The sequence below is a fragment of the Arthroderma uncinatum genome (genome assembly GCF_011692745.1).
Source record: "Arthroderma uncinatum strain CBS 119779 chromosome Unknown scaffold4, whole genome shotgun sequence".
NCBI classification, from domain to species: Eukaryota; Fungi; Ascomycota; class Eurotiomycetes; order Onygenales; family Arthrodermataceae; genus Arthroderma; species Arthroderma uncinatum.
The window spans coordinates 1,242,626-1,261,599 of record NW_022983866.1 but is presented as its reverse complement, the minus strand read 5'-3'; the positions used below and the strand labels follow the sequence as shown (position 1 = coordinate 1,261,599).

Here is an 18,974-nt window from a genome sequence, read left to right as displayed (position 1 = left end):
CTTCTCATGGGACACTTCTTTATTCTCTAAATCTGCTAGCCTACGGATACTGCATATTACGACAACGACGGAACGACGCTATTTGATTTCGACAAAAATCCCTCTGGTAGGGACTTGTTTCATACGCTCTCTTTTCCTATCACTCACACACTCGTTTTGTTTGTTTGTTTCTACATATGCTCGTTTATGACGTTTAAACCTGTTTTGAAAGGGTTACTTGATGTATATATTGCTGTCACTACGGAAATTTTACTAAGTCCCTCGGTGTAACGTGCTTGTGCGGTTCTTCTATACAATATGCCATAGCAGATATAAAATGATCTCCTAGTCATTTCTAAGGTCCTAACGCGGAAAATCGTAGTGTCGGCTTTACGTAAATTAGCCATCGGGGATAAAGCTGGAGCGGACCGATGGATAGGGCGTGGAAGCGCGGGGGAATCCTGGAAACCAAAAATCCCCCGCGTTGTGTCTTCCATTATCAACCATCAAGTCGATATTGTGTTCAAAAATATTCAATCTCGCTCTTGGAAAGATGGAACAGAATCATCTGCAAGACAATGTTGCTATTAAAGTGACAGATGATCACTCAAAACCTCTATGGGAGACATCTTTAAATACTCCAAGCCGGAGTGTTCTTCCTTCCGCAGCGGCCCTTTCTCACGCTCGCGCTTCTATCATCACCCAGCTTCCACTTAGCGGGCAAGGATATACGCACACAAAGGACCATTTGTTCCAAGATATCGTTCCAGGTTTAAACGACAGCGCAACTAATCCAGCTTACTACGGTTTTGTGACCGGCGGAGTCACACCAGCTGCTTTGCTAGCCGACAACGTCGTTTCTGTCTACGACCAGAACGTGTGTGTTCACCTCGTGGATCACTCTGTTGCAACTGATGTAGAGTATGCCGCGCTGGGTTTACTGAAGGACTTATTCGGGCTGGAGAAAAAGGAATGGCCTCACGGAACATTTACTACTGGTGCTACTGGCAGTAACGTGGTTGGACTGGCATGTGGAAGGGAGTATGTTTTGCGAAAGGCTGTTCAGAAAAAAAGGGGGAATGGTGTTATAGGATCAAAGTCCATCACAGATAGCGTGGGAGAGTACGGCCTTATGGCAGTTCTTGAGGCAGCGGGTTTAAAGGGCCTGCAGGTTCTCTCTACTCTACCACATGCATCAGTCGGAAAGGCTGCTGGGATACTGGGCATTGGCAGGGCGAATGTCAAGTCCATAATCTCCCAAACCGCCGACGCTGATGGTCAGCCTCTGAAGTTCGACTTCGAGTTACTTGAAAAAGAATTGGCAAGGGACGACTTCGCCAGCATCGTGTCTGTTTCTTGCGGCGAAGTGAATACGGGACGCTTTGCAACCAAGGGACTAGAGGAATTCAAACGCATACGTGCACTATGTGATAAATACGACGCATGGTTACATGTTGATGCTGCTTTTGGAATGTTCGGAAGAATTCTAAACGATGATCCAGAGTTCGATGTGATTAAGAAAGGTGGAGAGGGAATCGAGCTTGCAGACTCAATTACCGGCGATGGTCATAAACTGTTGAACGTGCCATACGACTGTGGATTTTTCTTTTCTCGTCATGGAGACGTGGCAGAGAATGTATTCCGGAATCCTAATGCTGCCTACCTCTCTTCTTCGGGCGGAGACTCTATCCCATCACCGCTAAGTATAGGGGTTGAGAACTCAAGACGATTTAGGGCATTGCCTGTTTATTCAACCCTTATTGCATACGGCAAAGATGGCTATCGTACTATGGTGGAGAGACAGATTAGGCTTGCTAGGCTGATAACTGGCTGGCTATATGACCACCCAAAATACACCGTCCTTGGAGGTGCTGGATCTAAAGAGGAGCTGTTAGATTCCACCTATGTTATTGTGCTCCTCAGGGCTAAGGACGAGAAGTTCAATCTAGAATTGACGAACGCAATAAACGCTACAGGCAAGATGTTTGTATCTGGGACAATGTGGGCCGGGGAGGCAGCATGCAGAATCGCGATCTCAAACTGGAAAGTTCAAGTAGAAAGGGACTTTATGGTCGTCAAGGAAGTTCTTGATGGCCTTGTTCAATGATTATACTCCTTGAAATTTTCTTAGTGATAACCGAACAATCGCTGGTGGGGTGGAGGTGATAGAACAGGAGGCTTAGCTAGAGCACATTTTTCTATGTTAAATTGTAAATAGTCAAATAACTAGTTATGTGTCAAAATGTAAATATGGGATTCTAGGTAACTATGATCATCATCGCCGCCTTAGTCCAGAGTCACCTCCTCTACTAGCGATACTGACAACTTCCCCTATACCAGCTTCAGCTTGCTCGTCTTCCAGTGCCGTGATCTCTTCACGACAATCCCACCATTTCTCTTCCGCAAAATCAAACGCTACTTTCCGGAGCTCTTTAACTAACATTTCCGCGCCGCTATCCCGTTGCCTTAGGTTCGCAAGTACAATATCCTGCCACTCGGTAGAACTTCTACTATAGAATTCACGTAAACTTTCAAACGGTCTTGGATGGGGTCGGGAGTCAGGCATGGCTGGCTCTTGTTCTTCCTCTTTCTCCGCCTCCGCATCAGCCTCCATCAGGACAGGCTCTGTAGCTTCAGTCGGAGCCGTGGAGGGGGCTGCCATGGATGACGCATCATCCATGTCTTCATCCTCGTCCTCATCGTCCTCATCCTCTTCATCCTCTTCATCCTCTTCGTCGCTATCAGGGGCAACTGCATCATTCCAATGCTCAGGCTCCTCGTAGAATATTTCCCTTGCCCCATCCATCTTGAGCAGGTCGATGGAATACATATCACAAAGCGTAAACTCTTGATCCCCTCTCTCAAACGTACCGCCGAACATAAACAACGTATCGTCTTGGACTGTAAGCTGTGTATTAAAGCGGCGATGAGGCATCTCAAACCGAACTGTTAACGATTTCTTGCCACCTGACTCTGGCTCATCCTCGCCCTGGTTATCGGCACCAACCGGCAGTTCAGTTTCAACCTTTGATGGGTTAAATTTCGATTCCAAAAGAGCTAGATTGCGGAGCAATTCTTCTTCATCTGCCTTTCCTTTATTTCGTGATTTCATAGCCCTTTCAGCGGCCTGTTTTTTGCCTGCTGACTTCGGGGCTCGGAGTGGAAGCGGAAAAAAACGGTTTCGCTCAATGTTCCAGGCGAAGAGATTATCAAAGAATTCGCTCTCTATACCTTCTTCCGTAGCTTCGACATCATGAACACCACCAAATAGAATTCCTCGACCTTTATGGAAGGCCATGGTTACTCCAGCTCGCGGGGGGTTTGGGGCATTAACAGGCCGTTTTCTCTTTTCCCATCGAACGGTAGGGGCGGTAGTTGATGGAGCATCTGCTGCAGGTGGAGTTATACGTAGGAACCAGGAATCCTGATGGATAACCGGCTTAAGGACTGTGCGCTGAGCTCCACTTCCGCCTTTTTGCCTCTTATTAACTTGGGTCGCGGCTTTTACACGCGAGTAGCCTCCAAAAAGAACAGCCCCCGATTCATGGGGAAGAAAGGAGAACGACGATCGAGGATCAGGCTTTTGAGTTGCTGGTGGTAGAGCAGGATTATACCAGGTGAACTTCTGGCAGTCATAAAGCCAGACGTCCTGTAGGTATTTTGTCTGCTGAGACGTATCTTGAAAGCCGCCAAAGAGAATTATATAATTCTAACCCAGAAGGTTAGTCTATGAAAAACTTGATAATGAAAAGCAAGTGAACCAGGGGTGCAATGGCATGTCTTGCCTTATAATATGTCATCCTATGCCCACTTCTTGCCGGGGGGCCTTTACTCTTGGTCTCTATCCGGCTCCATTCTCTCGTGGATGGATCCAGATGCCAGAAGTCATTATAATGATAGAAAGTCCCTTGTTTAGGCGATGAGAATTCCCCTGTTTAAACATGCAAATTTCCATAAAGGCAAATCGTTAGATATAAACGGTACGATGATAACTATCAGGCTGGTATCAGTGTCCCTACCTCCAAAGAGGTATATCCCTCCAGAATTCCCTCCACGACACCAGGCGTGGCCACTTCTAGGCAGTGGGCTATTCGGACTGGTGATCACCCTCCATTCGTTCTTCTCAATTAGGTATACATATAAATTGTTGTAAAACGTTGCGAGAGACCCATCGAAGTACTCCCCACCAAACAAAAAAATCTCACCCCTATTCGAGGGCGAGGCAAGAATGGTTGATGAAGAGCGCGGGGTTGGCGTGCCGCTCGCAACCTCAGTGACTTTCAAGAATTTGGCTTGCTCTTCAGCATATGCAGCAAGGACAGCATCAAGATCAACATCTTCTGCATCGCTGTCATCATTTAAGCCCTTGGCTTTAGCTTTCTTCTCCTTCTGTGACGCCTTTTTGGACTGCTTCGCAGCAACTCGCGCTTTTTGTTCAGCCTTCTTGGCCTTTTTATCCTTTGCCATGCTAATAGGATGTCTGTTTGATGCAAGATAGCTGAATGGACACCCGTGTCCTTCTCTAACTGCTGAAAAGGATCCAAGTATCAGGAACTCCCCCGCCTGGTAGAGAGAAAAGTGTACGAGTTCTCTGATATAAAATATGTCAGTGTGCATCTCAGTCCCAAACGGGCTGATCTCATTGGCTAGAGAAAAGAAGGGGCTTGCTTACTCATTCCAGCTTATATAATACTCCGCGCTGAGTCATTGCTCTTGGCGTATTCCGGCTAATATTTTATCCGGACGACATAATCTTTATCACATGATCTCATTAAGTGGTCATCACGTGAGAGTCGCGTCGTTCGTCGCGACATCAAAATTGTTGATGTAATAGATGAAAACACTCGGAGATTCAACCGCAGGCATGGTAGCATTGGAGGTTTTTCAGATATGACAGGCATCTATGACCAAGAACAACTTGCGGGCTCATCTGGCCTGGCTTCTGGAACGTCCTGATCCTCTAGATGATTTTGTAATCCCAGAGGTTCCCCCGGAGGCGCAACCTGCCTCCACTGGCCCAGTGACCGCACCACTTCCCACGCCTCTTGAAGCGAATTTTGGCCAATCTACCTCCGACAGGCGCCCTACCGAGACGATCCCCTACGCTCCGCGAGCTGCGGTACCTGTTAGTGACGATGCCTCGGCGGATGATACGATGGCTATACTCCAACTCGCATCTCCCCCACCTCGGAATCGGCTGTACAGCATACTAGACGCTGGCAGCTCAGTGGATGTACCGGGGACTCCAGCGAACAAGGCTCCAAGAAAACGAGAGCTGTACAAGCCCGAGTCAGAAACTCCCAAGCCGAGATGTTCGTTATTAAGAGCCCAACTCCGTTATACCATATACTTAGCTTACACGGTCTATAGTAAAGAAACGAAGCGTGACGAGTATAACACCCCCGAGGAGTAGCCGCAGCTCAGAACGGCCAAGAAAACATGGTATCTTTGGCTCGGGGCTCAAGCATGAAGATATCGAATCCATCGACCTTACGAAGGACATTGAGCGTCATCTGTCTTCTTCCAGCTCTACGTCGACATTTGGAGAACCTCGCCGGCTATGGAGAGAGGACTTTGCATCTCGCGCCGAACCACAGATCAAGGGTCACGGGAAGAAACGGAAAAGCAATGATTATGAAGCGGATCTTCACCCTCCAAAGAAGCTGTCCTCCCCAACTCCCCAAGGCCATTCTTCCCCAAGGCGTTCCTTGGAAAAAGAAGGCTTATCGGAAAATTCCAGCCGCGCGAATAAACTTGTAACGCCACGGGTTATTAACGATTCTGAAGATGATGGCGTTTACCTTGATCTAATGGACGATGATAAGATATATCCAGACCTATCCCAGAGGCAGGATGATCTACCCGTGGCCGAAACTCCCAGGGTAACAGAGTTGCCTCGGCCAAACTTGGAATCAAGAGCAAGAATATCACCTCTACCATCAGTCTCAAATTCCCAACGGACGATTCGAGCTAGTGATGACCAAATATCCCCGTCTGTTAACCCGATTTCTAGTGAAGGTGCTAGTTCCCTGATTATGAGGTATCTTAACCTCTCCCCAATCTCCTTGAGCTCGCTTGTGGATAAACTCAATATTGAGAGGACGGATAAGGCGAAATATGCATATGATCTCATCATGGAAGGGATCGAGAACCCGGAGATGATGCGTGAGGTTAGGGTTCTCGCTTTGAGAATAAAAGCGGTAGAAGAGCTTCAACACATACATTCGGATTTCTCTGCCGCCAAGCGAAAACATAATGCATTAAAATCAGCCCTAATCCAATGCATTGAGCAGGAAGGGGATGTCCCTGACATCGCTAAGGTCGCCGAGATCAGAAAATTATCACAACAGCTACAAGAACGCGAAACTAAGATCATCGGTCTAATCAAGGAGGCCGATATATTCAGCGAGGAGAGCATAACCGCTTCTCCCAGCCCTCTGAGCTTGAATCGGGAAACGAACCGTGCAGATAATTGGGCCAACACTCCGCGGTCTGACTCCAGGGACAAAGGACGGCAGTCCATGTTCGCGGAAAATTCTAGTAACGTTTATACGCCATCGGGGTCAACTCCCACAGCTACAACCTCCTTCAGAGATCGAAATATCAGTGCAGCAAAGCGTGAAACAAGCTTACGCCCTCCAATACCTGTGCCACACTGGTCACAAGAGCTGCCTTCCGGGGCCCCTAAGTTAAAGAATGCCTCGAGCAGCTGTGATCCGGAAGAATTCGATGATGCGGAAGACTTCGTCGATATGTTGGGCGACGAACCATCATACTCCAGAGCGACGGAGGCACCTTTTTCTAGAATTATGGGACCCTGCCCAGCCCCTGAAACCGCGGCGGCGACATTCGATTCTGACTTCGATGATCATGCCCTATCGAACCCTTTTGATGATGACTTTGAGGATTTTTTTGGTCCCCCTACCCCTAGGGAAGCGCCCCCTGCTCCCCGGGAACACCAGTTTTCAAACCGAGAGGTATTCCGTGAAACTTCTGGAAATCAATCAAGACCACTGTCAACAGATCACGGTAACACGAAGGAGGTGGGCACGATGAATTCAATAGAGGGCCATCCTTGGAGCAAAGAAGTTAAGGTAGCCATGAGAGAAACCTTTCACCTCCGTGGATTTCGCCCCAACCAACTTGAATCTATCAACTCCACCCTTAGCGGAAGGGATACGTTTGTATTAATGCCAACTGGAGGAGGAAAGTCCCTTTGTTACCAACTACCCTCCATCATCAAAACGGGAAGAACAAAAGGGGTTACCATAGTGATTTCTCCGCTCCTCAGCTTGATGCAAGATCAAGTCGCACATCTCCAAAAGCTTCATGTCAAAGCATATCTAATCAATGGGGATGTCTCTAAAGAGGAAAGAGCGAGTATAATGAGCAATCTTCGGAGTCTTAGGGCCGAGTCACTTATACAGTTACTCTATATTACCCCTGAAATGTTGGCTAAAAGTGGTGCTATGGAAAGTGCTCTACTTCAACTTCATAGTAATAACAAATTGGCCCGTATCGTTATCGATGAAGCACATTGTGTCAGTCAATGGGGCCATGATTTTCGGCCAGACTACACAGCACTTGGGAAAATCAGAGGGAAATACTCGGGTGTCCCTGTTATGGCTCTGACTGCCACGGCAACCCCGAACGTGCAAGTCGACGTTATACACAACCTCCGGATGAAAGGTTGCGATGTTTTCACTCAATCATTCAACCGCCCCAATCTCACTTACGAAGTACGAAAGAAGGGAAGAACACAAGATGCCCTTAAAGATATTGCCGATCTTATCACGACTGATTACGCAGGAAAATGTGGAATAATCTACTGTCTCTCCAGAAAAGCATGCGAAAAAGTTGCAACGCAGCTTTGCACTGAATTTGGCGTCAAAGCGATGCACTACCACGCAGGGATGACCTCCAAGGCAAGGTTCTTGGTCCAGCGGGATTGGCAATCAGGCAAACATACCGTTATTGTTGCCACGATTGCATTTGGGATGGGTATAGATAAACCTGACGTGCGCTTTGTTATTCACCACTCCATGCCACAGAGTTTAGAAGGCTATTATCAAGAGACTGGAAGGGCCGGCAGAGATGGCAAGCGGTCCGAATGTTATCTCTATTACGCTTACTACGATTCGAACACGATACGTTATATGATTAAGAAAAACGAGGACACCACCGAGGAGCAAAAGCACCGCCAACGCCAGATGCTGCGGCATGTCACTCAGTTCTGTGAAAACATCACAGACTGCAGACGTGCTCAAATTCTGGCGTATTTTGATGAAAAATTCAAGCGTGAGGATTGCAATCGGACATGTGATAACTGCAAGTCAGACTTCACATTCGAGAGACGCGATTTCACAGACCACGCTGCTGCCGCCGTCAGGCTTGTTGAACAACTTGCGGATGCCAAGGTCACAGTTCTATTCTGCGTTGATGCCTTTAGAGGCTATCCACGCAACTCAGAGTATTCACATATACCAGAATATGGCCATGGATCCAACCTTGAACGAGGCGATGTTGAACGGCTGTTTCGATTGCTGCTTTATGAGGATGCCATCGAAGAGGAAAATACTCCTAATCGGCGGGGGTTCGCAGTTCAGCATGTTAAAGCGGGACCCAAAGCAGAGCACTTTAAGAGCCGCCGCCACAAAACGGTTCTTCCAATTCGAATCACTCCTAATACGACAACTAGTACAACCGTTACGAGACGGGAACCAGGCTATACTGGTGTCCGAGCCGCAAGAGAAGAGTATCCAGAATCAACCAATGTCTCTTCCCCCATTCAAGATGAATCGCGTCGCCGCGTACGGAACCGAAGAAGCAATATCGAAGAAGTCGAAGCGGATGACGATAGTGATGGCTTCGCTCCGATTCGCGACGTGGGAAAGCCACCGCCGGCACGTCGTTCACAACTTGGCCCCCGAATCACTGATGACGGAAGCCGGTCCGGCCTAAGTGACCTTCGCGTGATAATTTTAGATGAATTCTTATTGTTGGCAAAGGACGAATGTGATAAGGTAAGTTGAACATACAGACGAAAACGAAAGGCTCATTAACTAACTTTGATGTCTCAGATCAAAATGGACAAACATCTCCGAGACCAGCCATTCCCAGACGCAATTCTCCGAGAAATGGGGATTCGGTTTCCTTCAAGTAAGCTTCCTAATTTCATAATAAGATCCTTCAACCTTGCTAACATGACAAATTCAGCGCTGGACGAACTTTGTCGCATTCGTAATATCGACCGTGACAAGGTCAGGCGGTATGGTTCAAGATTCTTGACCCTTATCGCCAATTCAAAAAGGCGCTATGAAGAGATGGCGGGATGTTCTACGAGTAACGAACAGAATGAAGCTATTCACGATCCAAACCATGAAAACGTCGTTACCATAAGTAGTGATGACGAGATGTATGGTGACTGGAGTGAGAATGAGCTAAACTGTGCTGAGGCGGTTCAAAAAGAGAGCCCGTATTTTCCACCCGATGATGCTACCCCGTCATTCAAGACAACAGGTTTGCTCCCTCTCCCCTACCATATCTACAACCCATATGCTTACCTTGGTTTAAAGTTTCCCAATTCCAGTTCTCCGAAAATACTGAACCTCCGTCACGTCAAACAAGTCATTCAAGGCAAAATTCGAGGTCACAATACACTAACTCTAAGCGTTCACGCCCTGGAAAATCAACCCGTGGAAGTAAACTCCCAAATAGCAAGGCGAACAAGAAGTCTCAAGGTCCTAGGCCAGCGAGGAGAAGGTCTTCTCCCACAACTTCGCGACCCCGAAATAAGTCAAAGAGCACCAACCCACGTACACCCTCTATTGGAATGATGCCTACATGAACATCCTCACTTCCTCTCATGTTTTGTTTAGCCTCATCTTTTTACGATTTATAATACCCAGCATTGTTGGCTCGGCGCCGCGTAATACCCCGTGCGTATCATTAATTGAAGCAAGAGCAAGTTAGACGTAACTTAGATATCATATACTCTGTGTTATATCGTACGCGTTCCTCTGCCTTACTTTTCTTCTACCTTCCTCCGTGACTCCGCGACACATCAGGCGGTAAAACATCAGGAATGTTATAGACAAAACATACATACAGGTTTGATATGACACACCTAGACTTACAGTTTTTTCTAAGGTTTGATCCCGGGCTGCACAACAACATCGGACAAATGGATTCTCTTGTTTTTAGAAAACCTAACGCGGCGATTAGTTTATAAGTAATTCTACGCAAGAGATCCAGCAGGGATAGGGTCACACTCACTGCTCCGCCAATGATAAAGAGCCGTTCCTGTTCTCTTTGAACCCAAAGGGCGATTTTATTTGCACCTTGGGATAATGCATTTCGATTGGAAAGGGGAGATGCCACACAATACAGTTCAAACGTTGGGGTAACCCAGGCAAGTGAGTTTGCAGCAGACGAGACACAATATTGTACTTTGACATGTGAGGGCTTTTCATGAACACTGAGATGCAATGAATGATATGCGGACATAAGCCTGTGGATTAAATTAAAGCTGTTAGCTTCTCGGAAACGTTGACGGATAATATACAGACAGTATGGATAATGTATAATGCCTGGTTGGTGGCTTACCTTCGCCGATCAAGTACTGTCATGAATTGGGGGGAGTAGGATGACATCGTAAACTGAACGTTGGCTTTCGACTTGTACAAGAAGTGCCGAACCACTGTTCCGGGAACGATATCCGTTGGTGCTGGTCGACCCTTTTCAAGGGCTACCTTTAGAACATCCATGCTTCCATTTTTTTCCATTTGCTAGAGGTATCATCAGTTTCCATAATGGATTTTTATGGTTCACGAGAGATATTCTCATCATTTTATTGAAACTCACCTCCACAAGAGAGTCCCGCATCTCATGCAAAGCATAAAAACTCTCCTTATTAGGGCTAATTAGGATGATGGCCACGATGTCGTCCTTGTTCACCTCCTCGACACCTTGACCGGCTGTCCTCCCTTTATGAACGTCAAGGAAGCTCACGTACATATAGAGATAGCCTCTATTGTTAAATCCCGGTAGGCAAATGGGGATCCAGCTTTCACCGCCTCCGGCTTTTATTCCGTCGGCTTCAAAGATCATGTTGAAAATCAGCTGGAGATCCCCTGGATGCAGTGAGTGCTTTTTTGGCCTAACGACGCTCACAAGCCTTCCACCTGCGACTAGTAAACCATATAGTAATGGTTCAACTCTAGTCTTTAGAAAGGTATTGCTAATAACTTGGCGGTGCGATTTTCGGATTTTCAACGACTCTAACGCGCTCAGAAGCGTCGAAGGCGAGCCCTTTGTGAAGCTATCAGCGAGGGACGATAAGAGAGATTCAGTTCCCTGGAGCGGCCGTCGCAAGTCCGAGCTCGGTCGAACAGTGAAAATATGGTCAAGTGCTGGAAGAGTCAATGTTGAGAGTATCTGCATATATAGTGCTTCAAGTTGTGCCCTGAGATGGGCCTGACTTTCAAGAATTGAGCTGATGGCCACAAGATACAGCGGGCCCTGAGCTAGAATCACGATCTTGGTCTTTCCGGCTGAGAAGCTCTTCAAGGGGCCTCCAGATTCCTGATAGAACGAAATTATCGTTTGAATGATACCGATATATGGGGATATCAGCCCCCCGTCTCCATGGCGCGTATATATAGGCTTCCCAGCCGAAGAGAGAATGAAGAATTGCTTCTTTTTTCTCCTCCACCTCTCGAGTTTCTGCTCTAAATGATGTTAACTCTTTGCGCATGAAATTTTGAAGAATCACCCCGGTAGTAATATTCGATCCATACCTTCATTCTCATCCTCGCTTGACTCACCCACTGAATCAAACTCTTCTTCGAATTCAATGGCAGCGGCATCGTCTTCTTGACTTTGTGCATTAAATATAGAATAATTTTCCTCAAACCTCGCTGAAGTATTCCTGAATGGAATTTCGGTTCCAAATCCAGGGAAATCGCCAAATAAGCTCCCAGCTTCTATCGGGGTTTCACTCCCAGGCATAAAACTTCGAATGCTAGCAGAGTCTCCTGTCTCGGTCCAAAACCTGCTCCCTCGTCTATTAGTGGCTGAGGTAGACGGTCTCACAGTCTTTTCAAGGCCTCCATCTCCAGCCAGTGACACATAGTTCTCTCGATTGACATCGTCTAGAGCCTGGACATTGACATTTGCCAATGACAGAGCGGTTGTCGGTCCTGACTGCAGTTTATGGGCTGTCGAGTAAGGATTTAGACCGGAATCCGAGTGCGCAGTGGGCTGTCCTTGGGGCAGCTTCTGCGGGCGTGGTGGGAGCGGTGGGCGTTCATCTTCTGATATTTCATCTTTGGGATTCTCGCTGCTCTCGCCTGTGGCCTGCTCTGGACTTATAGGCTGGTTTTCCGAGTCTCTCTTCTGCGATGGTGTCGTAGTTGAAGCCATTGTACGCAGCTCATGTTCATCGCCGACCACTCTCTCCAGGGAATGCTTAGCTCTTCAATATATTTATGCATAAATATCATCAGGTAGAGCTATACATAGCGGCAGACACGCTGTCTCCCTATTCGTATCATGTTCGTCGTTGGCGTTTTATATTCACAGTGTCGTAGTGATGGTGGTGGTGAGGTCATACTTTGTTGTGGCCAGATCAGGCAAACAACTGCTCACATGTCAAACCGTCTAGCAACTCCAAACACGAAAAGCCACCTTTTGTATCGCGAGATGATATAATTGATGATGGCCAGATTGCAACGCAAAGGTCTCCTATCCGTTAAATACAATGAGCCTTGAACCCAGCGGACTTCAAAGATCTTCCTCGCCCGCCAGCTCCGAAGCATCCTTACCGAAGCCTCCAGGCCGTCCTAACGAAGGTGCGCAATGTAGCCTGGCGAGATCATGGAACATAATTACTGACCAGTGTACTAGATGTAGGCGGCCTGAAGAAGGATAAAAGCTACCGTCGCTATGCTGCGAATGTCGACCGCGCCCTCTCTCTTTTCGATACGGCTTTGCAAGAATGGGCGGATTACATCTCGTTCTTGAGCCGCCTGTTGAAGGTGAATTCACTACCTATCGGCCTTTTTATATACAGAACAACCAGCTGATTTCAGGGTACTAGGCGCTTCAAACACACCCTCCCACCCTATACCTTGTCCCGAATAAAGTCCTTGTTGCAAAGAGGCTTGCTCAATGCCTAAACCCGTCGCTACCGTCTGGAGTTCATCAAAAGGCCCTGGAGGTGTACGGGTATATATTTGGGCTTCTTAGAGTAAGAAGGTCTTCAATTCAGCCTACACAACCTTTGGATGCTTATCCGCTATTTAGTCTGACGGCTTAGCCCGAGATCTTGCAATATACCTTCCTGGAATTGCGCCCACTTTATCGTTCGCATCGCTCTCAGTCCGACCGCTTTTTCTTTCGCTCGTTGAAAAACATATCCTACAGCTTAACCCCGCCGCGCTACGTTCCGCCATTAAATCTATAATCCTTGCTCTTCTGCCCGGCCTTGAAGATGAGACCAGTGAAGATTTCGAAGAGACAGTCAAACTAGTAGATCAGCTTCGCCATGTCTCGAGTACCGCTGGAGATAATTCTGGCGCGGCGACTGGTAGCCAATACTTCTGGCAATGCTTTTTTCTTGCATCCGTTACAAACCCATCTCGGAGAGTAGGAGCCCTTGCATATTTAAATCGTCATCTACCAAAGCTCGGCGGCACAATACCGCCGGAGGGCCTGTTAAAAGGCCAAGATGATACTGATGTTGGAGGCGATAGGAACGCTGATTTGTCGAATGCCATCAAAAGCATTACATCTCCAGAACCTGGCCTTCTTATTCGGTGTTTTGCGACTGGGCTGGCCGATGAACAAGTTCTAATACAACGAAACTTCTTGGATCTACTAGTTACCCATCTCCCGCTACATTCCCCTGTTCTACAACAGCGAATAACCTCTGGAGATCTACAGCTTCTTGTTGGTGCTGCCGTTGGAGTTGTCATCCGGAGGGACATGAGTCTCAATCGTCGATTATGGGCTTGGCTTCTGGGGCCTGATTTTGATAAATCCTCCCAAGTGAATGATACCGTCGATAAAAATTCCGTATCGTCAAGTCCAGCAGCGATGGCCACTTTCGATAATGATGCTTCAAAGTCTCAATACTTTGAACGCTTCGGCCTGAGGCCCCTTGTTGGTAGTATTAAAGCCATGCTTGCAAGGAATTCTTTGAGCCCAAACGAGAGGGCGAGGCCTTACCGCATATCACTATCACTCATGGATCGATGGGAGGTTGGTGGGCTGGTAGTGCCCGAGGTTTTCCTCCCCGTCATTCGCAATGCCCAGAAATACAAGCAGGTAGCCACATCGAAGGCGAATTTCGATGAAGTATTTCGCAGTGCCAGTGCATTTTTCGACGGGGTTGAAAGTAATTTGATCTTCTCTGAGATCGTTGGCCTAGTCCTTTCTCCTCGTTCGAGCACAGCTCGACCAAATCGTATGATTGACGACTTGCGTTTGGCAACGTTCATTTTATCGTACTTCAACATGAAAGAAGAGGAAATGCTAACCATCCACATCCCTTTGCTGATCTTGTCACTACTCCTTAAAACGAAAACACTTTGTGGATCTGGTGCATGGAATGAACCGGGCTACTCCAACATAGCAAACACTGCCCTAGATGAAATCACTTCAATTGTCAATCTGCTACTTCGCCTCGTCCCCGAAAGAGCCTTTGGACCTCGACTGGATAAAGGCCAGGGTTTTGACGCAGATGTCTCCTCTACGTCAATGAACCAGGACCAGATAACCAACACAATTTTGGGCTTCTATTCGAGGAGTAAAGATATGTTGCGGCTTCCAGAACCGCCATTCTCACCAACTGGAGTTGCAGGCCTAATTCTCCGCGAAGCCCAATCTCTGGTATTATTTGCCCTAGAGTCTGATACCCAGGCTATATTTCTTAGGGAAAGAATAAACCTGCTCGTTGCGCTACTTAACAAGGCACAAAAGACACAGCCTCCACAACAAGAAAAGTTATATGAAGCTATCGAACGGAAAATCACCGCCGCAAACGAGGAACATACGACTCTTCCGATGTCCACCATAAACGCAGTTGTATTTGCCCTAACTTCTCTATATTCCAATAAGAAGGCCGGCCGCTATATCAGCTACGAACAAATCGGTGATCTCATTCCAGCTTTAGTCCAGCAGCTCTGGGAATTTCTGGAGCCAGCGAACCTAAGATTCCATGTGGAAGCCGCAGCAGGCCTATGGCTTCTGCATTCAGTTAGCTGGCGGGATCACCTTGTAGAGGCCGCCATAACCTCACTGATGATTTCATCCTCGTCCAGCTCCTCTCATCGCGCCACCCTTCGCCAGGCGGAGAAATTCTTCGTTTTCTGGAATCATAGCCACCACTCTAACACAGATTCGTTTGCATTGCGTATCCCCAATGATGATGGTCCCAATATCAAATCAGTATACCGCGCAAATTTACTTAGTCAACCACTATTTACTGTACTTGATCTACTCTCCTCTGGGCCCGAAGCTGTTTCCCCCATAGTCAAAGACTGGCTTCGTGATCTCCCATCTATATATGAGTATGTCTATATCTGTTCCTGTTGGTAATAGTGCGCACTGACAATCGCCGCAGGCTATTTCGCATCATTTTACTGAAATTCCACGGGTTTGAGCTACTACGTGAAACGTTATCAGAGGAGACGGGCGAATTCAGAGAAACAATCATCCTTAATGACGCCAATCAGTGCAGCTATATGCTTCGACTAGCAATTAATGTAATATCGGTACTGAGTCCCGCCGGATGGTCATTGATATTGTCAAACACCGTTTCTCAACCAAGTAGGAGTAAATCCGTTCCATTCGATGTAGAAGGTACATTGCTCCATGATATGTTGGGCTCTTGAATAAAGCTAATGACATATTAGAAAATAAGGGGGACCTGACAATCCAGAATGAGATTTCACAAATATGCTTTCACGCGCTTCACAGCGTCCAAAATGTACCAGAAAGTCTCAGCACCCAACAAGCCCAACTTCGAAAAGAAGCCCTATCTCTTCTACGCCTGCTCTTGTCAAGTACTGGAGCAGAGAAACTGCTTTCCTTGGATATCGATTCTTATCTTCTTGACAATCTATCTCTTGCATTAGATGAGTGCAAGGTCGAGCACCAGTCCTCTATTATAGATGCTCTAATCCCAGTCCTTAAAACTCGATATGCACATCACCTTTCAGGGGGTTTGGCAAGTGCATCTCAGAGACATCAAAGAAAGGGGTCTTTTGACATGGCCCGACTATCATTCAGCACTGAAAGAACTGACAAAGTCCAGGCTAGCCCAGCTCTACCCCAGCCACCTTCAAAGCTCTTGGACTGTTTACTCAAGGGAATTAGTTCAAAGTCTTCTCGCCCCATTATCGATAAATGGGTAAATTTCCTCGCGGAATGCCTGCCAATTTACTACGCGTCGATCTTTAAGGTTCTCCTTACACTTGTGGAATGCTTCTGTAAGGAGATAAGTACATCCTTCAATGAGCTTCAAATTATGTTTCAAAAGGCATCAGATGGAACTTCCGATTGTTCACCCGAGCAAACTACTATTGCGCTTTTGAGTGGCCTCGAAAACTGCATTGCAACTGCCCACGACCGGCTTCAAGTGGAAGAGGTGAACACAGCTAGCGTGAAAACACCAGATCAACCCCAAGGATTCTTTGGCAACATCTTTGCAACGGAAGGCAGCCAAGCTCAGCCTACCAGTGGCAACAATACGAGACTTACAGTCCTTCTGTGCTTTCAAGATGCTGTGCAGTTATGTTACTCAATTTGGTCATGGGGTGCAAGCGGGCGAGGCAAATCCTCCAGAGATAACGAATCAGTTGCCTCATTCCAATACACCTCTTTGAGGATGAGGAATAGGGCTCGAAGAATACTGGAACATTTATTCGCCGCGGAAGCGCTTGAATGCCTGGAAACATTGATTCAACTATGGCGTACATCAATAGCTTTGGACGAGCCTGCAAAGAGCAGAGCTATATTCAGCCTATTGCACACCTTAGACGGATCGAAACCTAAAGTCACCATTCCTGCCATTTTCAATGCTATATATAGCCGTACCAACCCAGCTGCTTTGGATCCAAGCCGCAAATCAGCGATGGCCTCAGAATTATCGGAGACCGATCTAGCAGCTTTCCTGGTCATGTATGCCAAGTCATTGGATGATGACTTCTTAGACGACATCTGGAATGACTGCATCACATTCTTAAGAGACGTTCTGACAAATCCATTTCCACATCGCCAGATCTTACCTCGCCTGTTGGAGTTTGCTGTGGCCCTTGGTGGCAAGATGGAGAACACTACATTTGGAGATGACCGACGAACTAGAAAGGAGCTAGGGGTTAGTCTGGATATCTGAACCTACTTATTTCCGCAAGAACTAACAGTTTTCATAGGATTTGATATTACGACTACTGCCGGCTATTTTTACAAGCAAGCCTTTATCAGGTACCCATGAATCATCGACAATCCCCAAAAATAATCAAGAATCGGACCAATCAAATCCCTCTTCTCTGTTACAACGAATTGGGCCGGACGATGTTATAGGCATTCTTTCCGTAACCCTCCCAGCGTTAACGGCTACCCTTGGCGAACCCGATAGAGTATCTAGTGCGATATCAAGCATATCAACAAGTGTTATGTCACCCACGTTCCATTCTCGGCTATTCCCTGCGAATGTGGACAAGAACACTCTTGACCTTCTACAGCAAATGTCAAAGGTACAGGGCGCAGCAAAGATTTGGAAGAAAGACGTTGGCGATGCATTCAACGACAGTAAATTCTTTGGATTTAAGCTCAGCCTCGTCAAAAGCCATTGGGTACGCCTGTTCCGTCAGTGGGTTTTGACTGATACGGAGCGTCTTACCGAGCTGCTCTCCCGTCTTACACCTCCTGCATCTGCGGGTATAATGTTTGGCGTGGGTGCGAGCGCTGCCCGACTAGAAGCGGATCGTAAAGCACAACTGAACCTACGGAGGATTGCCCTATTGATCATTGCATCGGATGAAGACCACTTCAGCGCTGAACTATCGGAGCTTCAGCAGAAATTAGAGGACCTCCTTGCGGCTACTCATGTCTCATCTCCATCTTCCGTGACCAGAGCAGAGATATACATGGTTCTTCGATCCCTAATTCTCAAGACAGGCTCCATCAGCCTCGCTCCATTCTGGCCAATGATAAATACTGAGCTCCAAGATGCGATATCCGCAATCACCCCAGAACAGGAGAGTGAAACGTATAATCCTTATTCACTTCTCCAGGCATCAAAACTTTTAGAGACTCTGCTCCTTGTTTCACCGGATGATTTCCAATTACAGGAGTGGCTTTTTGTTACGGATACTATAGACGTGGTCTACCCACCAAATCGATGGGAGTCAGTGGCTCTGGCTGACGAACTTTCCCGTTCACTAGGTAAGACAAAAAGTCCGCACAGTGAACATTGGACCGCAGCCAGAGATATGAATGGCTACGAGGGCGAAGGTGACGGGGAGAGTGCCGATGCAGATTCTGACCATAAAAATGGGTTTAAGCGGGCGTGGTTAAATTCCGATCTCAGCAGAGAGACTGCCAAGGACGAGATTATAGAAAAGTTGCTACGGCCTTTCTTTGATCGGTTGAGTATACACTCTTTTGAGACTATGTATAGTATGGGCGTCCCGGATATGACAGCCTGCACGGATGATCTTCTAGCGGATTTACTCAACGAGTTTACTATAGTTAGCTAACTAGTAGCTAATTTTACTCATTTTATACCCTCTATAAAGTAAGAAACAGCGTCACTTCGCGTTGCATTTTATACTCCTCTTCAGTAGACGTTGAATATATCCCTTATCCATTCCACCACCGTTTCCTGATCCGTAAATATAGACATTACTCGTCTTTACAAGCCATTATACTCCACGTAGGCGGAGCTTCAGGGGTATCTTAGAGCATTGAGAATAATGACAATGGCTGGA

General features: G+C 47.0%; 5 protein-coding genes across 5 annotated transcripts; 3 read left to right on the top strand and 2 right to left on the bottom strand.

Moving 5' to 3' along the window:
* Positions 1-532: 532 nt before the first annotated feature.
* Positions 533-2,086, top strand: GIQ15_05729 (uncharacterized protein; the record flags this gene model as incomplete). The annotated part of the gene is made up of 1 exon (XM_033553146.1): positions 533-2,086. One exon carries the CDS (start codon positions 533-535, stop codon positions 2,084-2,086), a length of 1,554 nt encoding a protein of 517 aa, XP_033404290.1.
* Positions 2,087-2,254: 168 nt separating this feature from the next.
* GIQ15_05728 (uncharacterized protein) lies at positions 2,255-4,446 on the bottom strand (the record flags this gene model as incomplete). The annotated part of the gene is made up of 2 exons (XM_033553145.1): positions 2,255-3,688; positions 4,087-4,446. 2 exons carry the CDS (start codon positions 4,444-4,446, stop codon positions 2,255-2,257), a joined length of 1,794 nt encoding a protein of 597 aa, XP_033404289.1.
* Positions 4,447-4,882: 436 nt separating this feature from the next.
* On the top strand, positions 4,883-9,815 carry GIQ15_05727 (RecQ family helicase MusN; the record flags this gene model as incomplete). The annotated part of the gene is made up of 4 exons (XM_033553144.1): positions 4,883-5,291; positions 5,350-9,002; positions 9,060-9,138; positions 9,196-9,815. 4 exons carry the CDS (start codon positions 4,883-4,885, stop codon positions 9,813-9,815), a joined length of 4,761 nt encoding a protein of 1,586 aa, XP_033404288.1.
* A 363-nt stretch (positions 9,816-10,178) lies between these two features.
* Positions 10,179-12,402, bottom strand: GIQ15_05726 (vacuolar fusion protein mon1; the record flags this gene model as incomplete). Its single annotated transcript, XM_033553143.1, has 5 exons — positions 10,179-10,187; positions 10,255-10,489; positions 10,585-10,766; positions 10,843-11,708; positions 11,778-12,402. The coding sequence occupies 5 exons, from the start codon at positions 12,400-12,402 to the stop codon at positions 10,179-10,181; spliced, it is 1,917 nt and encodes a 638-aa protein (XP_033404287.1).
* A 337-nt stretch (positions 12,403-12,739) lies between these two features.
* GIQ15_05725 (uncharacterized protein) lies at positions 12,740-18,743 on the top strand (the record flags this gene model as incomplete). Its single annotated transcript, XM_033553142.1, has 7 exons — positions 12,740-12,830; positions 12,886-13,016; positions 13,079-13,228; positions 13,285-15,551; positions 15,605-15,843; positions 15,897-17,359; positions 17,415-18,743. 7 exons carry the CDS (start codon positions 12,740-12,742, stop codon positions 18,741-18,743), a joined length of 5,670 nt encoding a protein of 1,889 aa, XP_033404286.1.
* Positions 18,744-18,974: the final 231 nt, after the last annotated feature.